The 14,041-nt window shown below is 39.6% G+C and overlaps 1 protein-coding gene across 2 annotated transcripts in view; it reads right to left on the bottom strand.

The window, feature by feature from the left end:
- Dyrk2 (Dual-specificity tyrosine phosphorylation-regulated kinase 2) overlaps positions 1 to 12,382 on the bottom strand; it is a 59,952-nt gene extending 47,570 nt beyond the window's left edge. Inside the window, exon 1 of one of the 2 annotated variants that reach the window (XM_069500808.1) lies at positions 11,999 to 12,382. In XM_069500808.1, the coding sequence (XP_069356909.1) occupies positions 11,999 to 12,013 (15 nt within the window). In that variant the 5' untranslated portion in view covers positions 12,014 to 12,382. Of the gene's footprint in view, positions 1 to 6,617; positions 6,777 to 11,998 lie in introns of those variants that run through there. The other variant, XM_069500800.1, reaches the window with a different exon arrangement.
- Between the last annotated feature and the right edge of the window lie 1,659 nt (positions 12,383 to 14,041).

Below are 14,041 nucleotides of genomic sequence, written 5' to 3'. Positions count from 1 at the left end.
AGTAATATCAGAGTAATACCCAACAGTAATCAACAAAAACATATTATTTTCTCGATATTTTCGGTTTCGTCCGTATAGTTAATGAAAAGAAAATGTGATTTTACGTTTGAAAACATGCTCAGAATAATGTAGGTACTTATTACCTATAATAAGCGACAGGTCGAGATGGCAATCGGGGCAAAATTTTGCGTTATTGTTTCACTACCTCACTAAATATTAAATCACTAAAATAACAAAATGAGACAAATGGTTATTTATTGGTATTTAACCATTTGCCTCATTTTGTAGTTTTAGTGATTTAGTATTTTTCAAACCCGCAATGTATAGCTTGCAAAACTCGGCTCAATGCCCCACCTACGACGCGGCATTGACTCCGAGTGGCCTACTTACGCAACGTTCGTTGACCTCTAGCGTCAGTCAGATGTTTTATTTGCAATATATCGTGGACATTTTATAAAATATAGGATTTTTTTTAAATATATTTTTTCACGTTTTTTGTGATATATCAGTAATTATCAGTACTATCAGCTGTCTTCGTTTTTCGCACCCTGTATAAGTTACCATCACAAAATACAAAGAAGAAGATTTATCACGTAGGTTTGGTATTCGGTCACTGAAAAGTGACTGACTGACTCCGCACGTTACGAGTAGGTATCGTTCCCGGCAGTTAAAGTTATAGTTCTACATACAGTTAATCTAGATTCTAGACGGACTGTAGGCTATATAACATTCTAGTCTACCTTTTATAGGTAGGAATTTGTCTCAAATTGTATAATAAAGGTTGCAAGAATCGCCTCCCTACCTCTCTAAAGCCCTAATTGCCTGAACCCCTTGGGGAAGCGGTGCCAAGTAATGGGTCCCGTCTTTTCCATAAAGGCGGTTTACGATAGTAACAGCAATAAAGTTCGCTGCCTAACGAATGTGGCCCGAAAATAAGAAACGGTGAAAAGAAATAGATAAAGTCAAATGAAATCAGCATAAAAAGAGCACGGGTTTCAGTAGGTATTTTACTTTTACTTTCATAAGTAAGTATTACGGAGATATGATTTTCAAAACAGTGTCTTAAAAGAGGTACTTTTTTTTTTGTTGATGGGTGGTGGGGGGGGGGGGGGGGGATCTTATCAAGACACCCAATCTCTTTCAGGAGAGATCGATTTCTACCCACTAAAACACCCTCAATGGCCATCCTCAGACTCCAGGAACTCTTACGAACGTACGTACTTAGCTTGTAGTCTTCTATAACCTAAGGAGTGATTATCTTTTCAGTAAAGTAAGTAGGTACCTATAGTTTTTTTAAATAAAAAAGGCGTGCAAGTGAGCAGGCGGGTCACCTGATGTTAAGTGATTACCGCTGCCCATGAACATTTGCAGTACCTACCAGAGGAACCATCTATGCGTTGCCGGCCTTTCACTACATCACTAAGTATATTACTTACTAGCTTGTGCTCGCGACTTCGTCCGCGTGGACTACAAAATTTCAAACCCCTATTTAACCCCCTTAGGAGTTGAATTTTCAAAAATCCTTTCTTAGCGGATGCCTACGTCATAATAGCTATCTGCATGCCAAATTTCAGCCCGATCCGTCCAGTAGTTTGAGCTGTGCGTTGATAGATCAGTCAGTCAGTCAGTCAGTCAGTCACCTTCTCCTTTTATATATATAGATTATAATTGAAAGAGTGTGTTTGTTTGTTGGTAAATTGGTTTGTTGGTTTGTCCAACGAATTGACCCGATTTTTTACATGGATGTAGTTGAAGATATTGAGAGTGGCATAGGCTACTTTTTTTTCGGAAAATCAAAAAGTTCCCACCGCATTTTTGAAAATCTATATTCACGCGGATGCTTTAATTAGTTGCTTTATAATATACTAGCTTATGTTTGGGACTTCGTCCGCGTGGACTACACAAATTTCAAACCTCTTTTTTACCCCCTTAGGGGTTGGATGTTCAATAATTCTTTCTTAGCGGATGTCTACGTCACAATAGCTATCTGCATGCCAAATTTCAGCCCGATCGGTTCTGTAGTTTGAGCTGTGCGTTGATAGATCGGTCAGTCAGTCAGTCAGCTTATCGTTTTTCGTTCATAGATCATACAATATAAAGGTCTGGATCAAACCCGGTTCAATCTATTTATAACCATTGACCCTTGGGGGCTGCAAAGTTCATACAAAGGACGGCCCTAAGACGTGACGTCAGATGTAGAGGGCATAATAGGTATAGTAGGCGACAGGTCAAGATGGCAATCGGGTGGGGACGCCCCGCACACCCGCACAGCCTCCGCGCTCACCCGGTGCGGGCGAGCGTGGATGTGATGCTTTGGGCGTGGCTAGTTACCACCCTACCGACAAAGCCGTGCCGCCAAGCGATTTAGCGTTCCGGTACGATGCCGTGTAGGTGCCGTGTACCAAAGGGGCATGGGTTAAAAAAAACTGCTATACCCTTTTCAGGTTAGCCCGCTTTTATCTTAGACTGCAGCGTCACTTACGTGAGATCGCAAGGGCTAAGTTGTAATCACAGATAACGGAATTTGTAACTGAATTGAAATAAACATGTGAATGTGCGGAGCGTCCCCCCGCCTCATACCCCGATTGCCATCTCCACCTGTCGCGTACTGTAGGTACATTGTATCATACACATACCTACAGGTTACATTCTTCGAACATTATTCTGGGATAGCTGTTACAATAATATTATTATAATGGTGGTTGTCATAATTCTTATTATAATACCAGTAATAACACTTAATTTATTTTGCCATACAAATAAAACATGAAAATTCAATCTTGCGGGAATATTTTTGACATAGCGCGATACCAACTCGTGTGGCGATACTATAGTAGAATCAAAAATTCACCGAACTAAACTGACGTTTACAGTGTTGACAGTTTCTGATGAAAAAAAAATAGTGTTGTGATTAAAAAATCGATTACCCATCACTCACTTATTACATCGTGATTAAACACGCATATTTTGTTATTTACTTAGAAACTTGTGTTCATTGTAATTGATATAAAAATGTTTTATAAATCAATCATGATCATACGGGAAATCTTAATCATAGATAATAATATAGTTAGTACTTAAAATAGAGAGTTTTAACTACCTATCAAAAATGTTGTCGCCACGTGGTCGCTAGTGGGGTTAATTTATTTCCTCATTATAAGCGTGAGTACCAGGTAGGAATTATTTGGATTTCGCAATATATCTCAAGGAAAAATAATAAGTAAGTTTTATTGGTAGGTAACGCTCTATTATTTGTTCCATCATCGATATATTTCTATGAGCTGAATCACAATCGAATTGGAACATCACTATTACAATAAAAATGACAACATTATTTTACAAAGTGACACTAGGACCTGTCAATTCAGTCCGGTGAATTATTGATTCTACTTTTAATTACTATCCGTACATAAATAGGTGGCGCGTAGAGCATTGCATTTGATTGCATTGCATTGTAACGCATCTTCATCATCATGATCAACCCATATCCGACTCACTACAGAGCACGGGTCTCCTCCCAGTACGACGCGACGTTGCAACGCAAGCCCGGCATTTATTTAGCTAGTTTCCTAGGTATTATTATTTTATAGAAAAGCCCGGTCAAAGTTCAATCTTCAATAGGCCACAGGTATGTATGTACATTTGTACAATGGATAGGTAGGTCATCCTGGAGCCATATAGTAGGTAGGTTATAGGGAAATCCAATTGATATTACCAAAGGTCATTCGATGTCGATAATGTCATGAGTTATGTAGTAGTTAAGCTGTGATAGTCGTTAGGACGTCCGCCTTCTAATCGGAGGTCCGGGGTTCAATTCAATCCCGAGCACGCACCTATAACTTTTCGGAGTTAAGTGCGTTTTAAGTAATTAAATATCACTTGCTTTAATGGTGAAGGAAAACATCGCGAGGAAAACCTGCATGCCTGAGAGTTCTCCATAATAATCTCAAAGGTGTGTGAAGTCTGCCAATCAGCATAAAGGCCAGTGTGGTAGACTATGGCCAAAACCCTTCTCACTCTGAGTGGAGACCCGTGCTCTGTAGTGAGCCGGCGATGGGTTTATCATGATGATGATGTAGTTATTAGATATTCAACTTTATCACAATATGAAAGGTAGTGGACTAAGAGCCCGTTAGGGCCAGACCTACGTTATTTTATAAAAGCTGAAAGTTTCTATGCGCATTGTCCCGAGATAACAGGCAACAAAGGTGTATAAAATCTTTCGTCAAAGTATCCATACTAATATTATAAATGCAAAAGTGTGTCTGTCTGTCTGCTAGCTTTTCACGGCCCAACAGTAAAACCGATATTGGTGAAATATCGATATAGGCTACTTTATATAAAACCAATTAGTTCCCACGGGATTCTTAAAGGCCCACCCGTTAAACCGATTTATGTAAAAGGTACAGAGGTAGCTTGCGTCCCGGAAATTGTCACAGGCGACTTTTCATCCCGGAAAATCAATGAGTTCCCACAGGATTTTTAAAAAACCGAAATCTAGAAGTCGCGGGCATCATCTAGAAATTAAATAAAAGAGCAACTACTGAGTTTCTTGTCAGCTCTTCTCAGTAGATTCTGCTTTCCAAGCCGACGGCGGTAGTCGTCATGATATTAGGTATATACTTTGAGGACTAGATAGGTACATGGAGATAAAGAGTATAAAGACGTCCGTCCGTCAAGCATTGCAGGGATACTACGGCAACTTGCGTAGAGATTTCAGAAGTAGAGCGGATACCAAAAAAAAAAAAAAACTTAAGAGTGCTCCCCATGGTCGCTTCAAGTCGAGCGAGAGAGCATGCTATTATTTTATTTTATTTATATTTTCATTTTATTAGGAAAACCAACAGCTTACATTAATCTATTATAATCTTAAAATTAAGTAAACTAATAAAAGGTTTTCACAATCACAATTATACCGCGTATAAGTCCTGCAAATTGCTATTCCGCTGGAACCATGTCTCATTAACATCGAAATGACGTCACGTGAAATGTACAAGCAAGTATAATATACCTACAGTTACATATTATCACAACTTGTAATCTGTAATTGTATATAATACTTATATGTACTTGTACCAATACTTTTGAGTAATAAACGATAATATTATTATTATTAATATTGCATCTGTGGTACCTCGACCTAGCATAAACCCGAACTGGTTTTGTGTGACCTCGGTCTCCTCTCTCATTGTCCTTTCTATCACTTTTTCCAAATCTTCATACTATGCGATATGAGCTTTACACAATAAATAATAAACAAAAACAATAAGAATAAATAATAGAATAATAGGCGAAATACGTTTGTATGGAGAAGCGCGTAAAGCCGTGTCCAGACGAGTGTTAGCAATGTAAGATTACTTGTAATTTAGCGTCAACAGTGTGGACGGCACATGAACTCAAAGCGAATTGTGTACGCGATTCTATTATTATCATCTAAACGAGCACTGCGAGCGCCTTTCTGTACGCTTAGTATAAGATTTTACGTCTTGCCAATGTTGATAGTATTTGAGAATCGAAACACAATAACATCAAAGTAAAATAGATCGTAAGATCCTTGAATTGAAGTCAAAAACTCAATACCACTGACTTAAATTTCGCAACGTTTCCGCTTGGAACGCTGGCTGTAGATGTGTTGACAAACTTGAGCTTTAAAACTAGGCAGATTAAGATCCAGTTTACTATAACGCTGAAGTGTTTCGACATTCGAATACTATCGCCTTTGGTGAGACATAAAATCTCGTACTTAGCATATTGTTCGCGCAAAAAACCGACAGCCGATGGATCAGCCCGAGCTTTTGTGTTGTTTCGGATTGACTATGCTGCGTAGGTCCTACTGGCCGCTACAGCGTCACCGGGGGGGTTGGCGAGCGCGAAGCTCCGCCTGGGGGTGAGCCCTAGGGCTCGAAGAAATAATTCGAAAGGTTGGGCAACGTCCTCCTAAGGGCGCCTCCTGTGAGGCTCGGACCACGGCTTAGGATGACGTTGGGATGGGTGGAGTTGTTGGACTACTGGTTAGTCCGTACGCCCCCGAGGCCGTGGCGTGAGTCCACGTCCGGGTAACCTTTAAAGAAATCGGGGACCTCGTCTTCGCCGGCGAAGACGCTGTGATGAGGTTGTATTGTGTAGCCCTACGAGATAGGGCGCCGGCGCGAGCGTTACATGAAATGTTCGTAGTCCCGTCCACACGTAGAATTCGTGTTACATTACACGGTGGATTACATTACACTCGTCTGGACCCGGCGTTAAAAACGTTCAACACATGTTTATTATATTTTTACAAAACCATAATTTTGCTGAATGCAAATTTTCCGTAGTTATCAGCTTAAAGCGTTTGCATAGAAAATTGGATAAGGGTAAAGGATAAGGGTAAGGGTATAGCGGTCAAGGGTACGTTTCCACTGACGCGAAGCTGGGCGGTGTGGAGTTTTCCACTTCTCTCCGCATTCTGTGATTCAACTCATTCGAACGATTGAATACGAAAAAAAATACACTGTTTGTTTGTTTGTTCGCCAGTAATTCAATAATTGACTTTCAATATTTGGGCTGGCTAGACCAGTGCTTTGTCCTATCTGTATACAAAGTTGTCAAACATCTTCGGTATATCGCATTGCACTCACAGCAGGCCTCGGCGGCGGGGCTGTGTCCACGCCCATATTTCCCAACACCAAGCACAAGCACTATTCACTAATCATCACTGGGTCTGTCATGGGTGCTTGATAAATTGTTTTTTTTTTTTAATTTCAGCCGCGAGCCTGCGGCCGCCCGTTTTCACCCATCCTCGGGTAACTGAATGCTGAAACTGCGATAGTGATGGAGAGGTGTCGATATTTTTATCGTAATCTTGGAGTATTGAGTTTGTATCACAGAGTAAAGACTCTTCTTCTCCGTCACAGAAGTAGCATGACTGCATGACAGACACTGGTTGTTCTACATGAAATGAAATTTTGATTTTGAAATGAGATTTTTTTTTAAAGAATGTCTTCTTACGCTATCGAATGAATAATAAATAAATAAATAAATAAAATAAAAATCTTTTTTATTCGTATAAACTTTTACAAGTACTTACGAATAGTCGGATGCATCTACCACTGGTTCGGAATGCCTTTCCTACCGAGAAGAACCAGCAAGAAACTCGGCGGTTGCTCTTTTCAAATATTTGATATATGTACAAGATTATGCCATGTATAAAATAGTATTTGCAGTGTTGTGCGTTGCTGGAACGAGCTGCAGGTCAAATCCACGCTCTTTTATCATTTAGATAATCTTCAATTGTGTAATATGCTTTTTTCAGGAGCATATTTTTAATAGATTTTTTTAACTTGTGCAAAGGTAAGTCCAAAATAATTTGCGGGATTTTATCATAAAAGGTATGCTACTACTATATATAATATGCCACTTTCTTTTTGGTAGAATAAACTAACTAACCTTCCATTGCAATCGTAGATTTATTTCGAAGTGGCGTATGTTGATGTTCAAATTTAAAATTACCTAAAGAACGTAAAGTTAACGTTAAGACATTCTTAGTCTTACCTTAATTGATTAGGTATTATTAATTTATCTTTCTAACAATTTTTATTTTTAACCCCCCACGCAAACAGAGGATTGTACCTGTGTGTCTGTCTGTGGAATCGTAACACTCAAACGGATGGACTGATTTGAATGCGGTTTCTTTTATTATAAAGCCTGCTTAATTGACATGGTTCTTAGCCATGTTTGATGAAATAAGTTTTCAATTTACAGAATAACTTTTTTATTCACTTTTTTAAAGTAGCAATTCGGAAATTGTCTGTAACCGTTACAGCTTACACTGATCAGTCTGATATTATAATATGACTAGGTAGCGCTCTAGCTAGCTACAATACGCTCGCGACTTTGTCCGTTTGGACTAAACGGATTGCAAACGCCTATTTCAGCCCCTTAGAGGTTGAATTTTCAAAAATCCTTTCTTAGCGGATGTCTCTCTGCATGCCAAATTTCAGCCCGATCTGTTTAGTAGTTTGAGCTGTGCGTTGATAGATCAGCCAGTCAGTCAGTCCGTCAGTCAGTCACCTTTTCCTTTTATATAGGTATTTAGATCACATTTATCCTATAAATTTTTACTCTTTTCGAAAGTATCGATAAATTACGTTGTTTCTCAACATCACTACACCTCTTAAGGCTGCGCGCGCCGCCACCGCTCCGCACAGCCTCACACCTTATCCCGCCCACGCAATGCATTTGCGACCTTAACCTCTTGATGATAAAGTACCATCTCCCTGATTCACCGTCTGCCCTTCATTTCGGGTGTATGGCCCAAGTTACGAACGCCTCACTGGTTTCACGCTTCGTTATAAATGTCAAGTTGTTCTATAAGGTCACCTTTTCATTTTATTTGGTTTATTCACATAATATAGAGCTCTTGAATTTATCTTTAAAATGTGTAACGCACCTATAGAAACAAAAATAAGCTCATTCAGATTGTTTTGTTTTAACCAACATACTTAAATCTATCATTCATTGATTGAGCTGAAACTTAGTGTTTTGTTCATTTCATACATTGTGATTTCACTGGATTTATTGTTTTTAAAATGCCAAGGTAACTCTTTGGTTTTCCGAGATAAAAATTAGTTAATGTCACCGGGATTTTCCGTGAGTTAGGTTTTTCATTTTTGTCATTATTACAATGTAGGCTAGCGTTAAAAATCATGGGCCGCGTATAATGCGCCTCTTGCGCATTTCAGCAAGAAGCTACTTGTTTACCTTTGAAGGAAAACTAAAGTACACCATCGAGCTCGTGTTCCATCCAGTGTCTACAATCCTATATGTATAGCGGGATTTTGAATCTCTAAGAGTTACTACCGTCATGCATCTGTAACATCACGCGATATAGTTCCATCCAGTGTCTACAATCCTATATGTATAGCGGGATTTTGAATCTCCAAGAGTTACTACCGTCATGCATCTGTAACATCACGCGATATGTCTGACCGGGGTTTTACTAGGTATAAAATCCAATCCAATCCAATTCATCAACCTGTATGCGTCCACTGCTGGACATAAGCGCCAAGAGCACACCACCAAACACGATTCTCCGCCTTTCTCGTCTACCCGTTTCCCGCCATTTTCTTCAGGTCAGCTGGAGGTCGCCTAACCGAATCCGTTTACCCCATTGGCCGTCGATTTTGCGACAGACAGGACCTACCCATTGCCACTTCAGCTTGCTAATCCTTTGAGCTATGTCGGATGGAAAATACCCGTAGCAAAAAAAACCAGTGAAAATGCAAAGGCCAATCGCTCATGACTTAAACGTGTCTTCGAGCCTCGAGGGTGGTGTAGAGGGGTGATAACATTCCCGTACATAAGCACTAATAGCTGTTCCATGGTATGCTCGTACAATGGCGGCACGTCAAGTGGTGACGTCACCGACAGTCGTCAGGGATCAACTCTCACCTCGCGAGCTATTTTTACGGCTAGACGACCGGCAAGTTACAATAGAGGGTAGGTAATCATCATCACCATTGTCAACCGATAGACGTCCATATTGCTAAACATAGGTCTCTTGTAGGGACATTCACACGCCACGGTCTTTCGCCGCTGCCATTTTTTTAAAAGTCATTATAGGTACCTACGAATATACGCTTGACCGCAATCACACCTGATGGAAAGTGATGATGTGGGCTAAGATGGGATGCGTTTACCTATAGAAGATGCCTATTCATTCTTGTTTTAAAGATATAAGAGCCTCAATAGCTCAACCGGTATAGGAGTGGACTGAAAACCGAAAGGTCGACGGTTCAAACCCCGCCCGTTGCACTATTGTCGTACCTACTCCTAGCACAAGCCTGACGCTTAATTGGAGAGGAAAGGGGAATATTAGTCATTTAACATGGCTAATATTAAAAAAAAAAAAAGATACCCGGGTTGTAATTGGCAGGAAATACTTATCGTGGAAGAGTATTCCAAACCTTAGCCATACGTATGAGGAATGATGACGCAAAACGAAACGTTTTGCGTGCGTGCGTGTAGATGGGATGTCGACGACATAACTTGCGGTTCGGTGGTAAAATGGTGAATGGGGGACAAGATCGAAAAGTTCCATCCAGTGGCTCAACATCGTTTGACGTCTGTCCATCTAGTTGGGGGTCATCCAATGCTGCGCTTTCCGGTGCAAGGCCGCCATTCTAACACCTTGGGATCCCAAGTCCCAACGTCTTTCGTGTTTTCGAACTATGTGCCCTGCCCATTGCCACTTCAGCTTCGCAACCTCTGGTTCTCCTACATCATCATCATCATGATGATCAACTAAATCGCCGGCTGACTACTGAGAAGGATAGGCCATAGTCTGCTGCGCTGGCATCACCACTATGGATGTAGTTCCCGACAGATCGACATGGCAATTGGGGTATGAGGCGGGAGGAGGCCCCGCACACCCGCACGTCACCCGCGCTATCCCGCACCGGTTTAGCGCGAGAGCTGTGCGGATGTGCTGGGCGTCCCCACCCCGATTGCCATGTCGACTTGTCGCGAACTATACTTATTATTATTATGTTCGTGAATGGAAAGTTAGAAATTTTTCACCATTAAATAAGAACCTCTGAATGTTTAATTTTAAAACAAAATGCCCGGTTAATGGGCATTCCCAACGACCTTTGCAGAAGGACGAGAAGAAGGGATGCAGAATGATCTTATACTTAAAATTTTACAGGAAAATTTCAGTGCACGTTTTAATCTCTTGAAATACCTATAGGTACAGTACGCGGCCTTTAGAATGCCATTTCGGCTTTGTAGAGCGTTGTCTCTGTCATTCATACCTATGTGACGTTTTGTCGGTCTCAACGACAGAGACAACGCTCTACAAATCTGCTATCTCTTTCTAAAGGTCGATGTACATTACTTTCTGCCACGTACCTACTGTATACTTTGTTCAGACACAAACTGCTTTTTACGAAGTATGTAAGTAGATAGGTAGAAATGCGGGCCATGTGACATGCTCACAATGTAATTAGGTAATCCTTTGAACTTGGCCTTTGTTACAGACTTGACATTGAATCGCGTTGACGCTGAAACCTTACGAAGAGCAGTTAGATGTAAGTACGGTGAACTACTTACTATAATTACAATACTTATAGATAGATAGATAGATAGAAATACTTTATTGCATACAAAAATATTACATAACATGACAAAAACAAAGAAACTAAAACTAAAAAATAATTGTATGCAAAGGCGGCCTTATTGCTCACAGCAATCTCTACACTTACGTGGTATTGTAATTATAGTAGTTCAATAACTATTATAATAGTTAACCTCAGGACTATGTATATAATATGTCTCATATTTAGTTAGTAATTACTACTTATTCAAGTTGTTGAATCAAATAAATTAATTCCAGCAGGAATGAATGTCTCGGATCCATCTGTCATCACTGGCAACACGCACTGTTCGAAGACTTTGGTCTTCAAGCACTGAGGAATTTTGGACAAGAAGACATCTCGAAGCTTCCTAAACGCTGCCCAACCGAGTTGGATTCGGCGGTTGACCTCTTCCCTCCTACTTAAGTAACTGTAGTTAATTAGATTAGTTGGGAAGTTACTTACACGTAAGACAATTAAAACTAAGTTACTATTATTGTGTTACTTAAGAAATGGTGACGTCAATCTATTGTTAAGTTAACGGGCATAATTAGACTTCTGAACATTCGGAAATAAAACATATAAGAACTGCTACGCGAGTTTTTCGCGATACCGCCGCCGTCGTAGGTTTATCGTAGCAGCTCTACGGACATGTATATTGTATATGTACTACGGACTTGATTACAATATTATTATACAAAATTATAAAAGTGTTATACTTACTTACAATTAAAAATATTATATACACAGGCTGAATTTATGTAAATTTTGTCATAGTATGATTTTTAATTAAAAAATTATAATTATTACGTAGGACGCTATAAATTATGTAATATAATTATAATACAGTCAAATATCTAGTTGATAGAAAAATTATAAGTACTTACATCGTATAAAATCATGTTGAATGGCGGTCTCACTTGTTGCACTGAAAGTTCTCGGTACTCTAATGTCCCCGGGCTATTTAAATATAATTTTATTTACTAACTCAACCAATTATTTTATTTAAAAAAAATCACCAGTCAACTGTCTTTTTTTTAATTAACTAAAGTCTTCACAAAAGAGAAATACTTTATTATAAACTTGTGCAGTTTCTATGATCGCACTCCATCTTATCGATTTAAATAAATTGGAACGCGGAAAGCAAAAATCTCGTAGCAATGGTGAAAAATGTTGATTCTAGTTATCGACAAATATTTTTCATTCGAATGAAAATCGACCGATTTGTTTCGATTTCAGACGGGTGTATTCAACCGGTGAGCGAGTGGTACTAAGGGTGAGATATAACGAGTGCCTGGTCTAGGTAACCCAGGCGCAGGCGGGGCTGTTTTAATTCAGTTAGCACTAGGCCTAGGTACTTTATCGTCCTAGGATGTTATTGGTATTTGGCTTTAGTCTACACTACAGTCTACTTTTTAAGTCCATATTCGAGAATCTATAATAGCTTAATAGTATACTTAGGTATACTTTTAAAATGCCTAAAAGGCGTGTAAAAAGATAATAATATTATATTTTTACTTGCTAAGTTACTGTAAGCAACTTCGTAACAAACCAAGGGAATCTAGGTACAGTGGAAACTCGATTAACCGGACTAATTGTTGTCGTTAGGGATTCGGATTATCAAAAATCCGGATAATCGAATGTATGGAGAAAGCGGGTTTTTTGCATATTATGTAGTTCCTATAATAGTATTTTCAATTTTCAAAGTAAGATAACCTACCAAGTGGGATATCATATGAAAGGGCTTTGCCTGTACATTCTAAAACAGATTTTTATTTATTTTCATGCATAATAGTTTTCGATTTATCGTACAAAATGGTGGACAAAATACCCGAGTATGGAACCCTCGGTGCGCGAGTCTGCCTCGCACTTGGTCGAACAATTTTCGGTTGGTGGTCCGGATAATCGCGAATCCGTATAACTGAGGGCCGGATAATCGAGTTTCTACTGTAGGTACTTTTTTAACTTAATGTTTTTTTTTAAAATGAAAATATTGCAATAAAACTTAAAGCTAGCCTTATCTAATTACTATACAAATCATGCCCGCATGGAATGGTGCCAAGAGTACTAGCTGCATTTCGGCGCTGCTGGACAGCCAGGCTGATCCGTTGCGCAAAAAATGAGCCAGCCCTAGGTCCGATCTAGTTACTCCTCCCACAATTCTCCAAGAATTCTAAGAATTCTCCTACTCTCCCCAACTTAATTTTCACCTATACAGGGTGTAACTAGAACGCTAGCAAAAACGAAGACATGTGATGATTACTGATACGATAACACCAGAAACAAACGCAGAAAAATCCAAAAAAATCCTATATTTTGTAAAAGTTCACGATATATTGCAAATAAAACCTGAGACGGACGCTAGAGACGTTGCGTAAGTAGGCCATTCGGAGTCAATGCCACGCCGTAGGTACCTATACCTATATACTGCCGTAGATATTAGGTACCGTCGACAAAAAATTGAAATCGATTTCAATTAAGTAACTATTCGGATGTCAACTGAAATTGGATTAAATATTTGACGGTCACCTCTCGGCTGCTAAAGTAATCACGTGTAATCCACATTATACCCAACCGTGTGTTATACGTACTTTGCGAATCACGGACACGGTAATGTTATCTATGCAGTATTCCAACTTCATACAAACGGGCGAAACGCGAGCTATACCTACGCGCCTCGATCTCGCGGAGCGCTCGCGGTGCAGCCAGTCGCGACTGTGCCGCAGTGACGAACGGACGGTGGTTTGTTTTTTTAATAACCGCACGATTTTTTCACTAAAAATAACTTCAAGTACATATTTAATAATAGTACAAGCTGAAGAAAATATGGAAGAACAGGAACATTACAAAAGCTACGAAAATCCGGCTCGTTCAAACACTTGTTTTCCCCATATTTTTATACGCTGCGGAGACGTGGACTTTGCGACTGG

This window comes from Maniola hyperantus, chromosome 1, assembly GCF_902806685.2.
Source record: "Maniola hyperantus chromosome 1, iAphHyp1.2, whole genome shotgun sequence".
NCBI classification, from domain to species: Eukaryota; Metazoa; Arthropoda; class Insecta; order Lepidoptera; family Nymphalidae; genus Maniola; species Maniola hyperantus.
The sequence above is the reverse complement of the archived record's forward strand: the minus strand, read 5'-3'. Positions and strand labels throughout refer to the sequence as shown.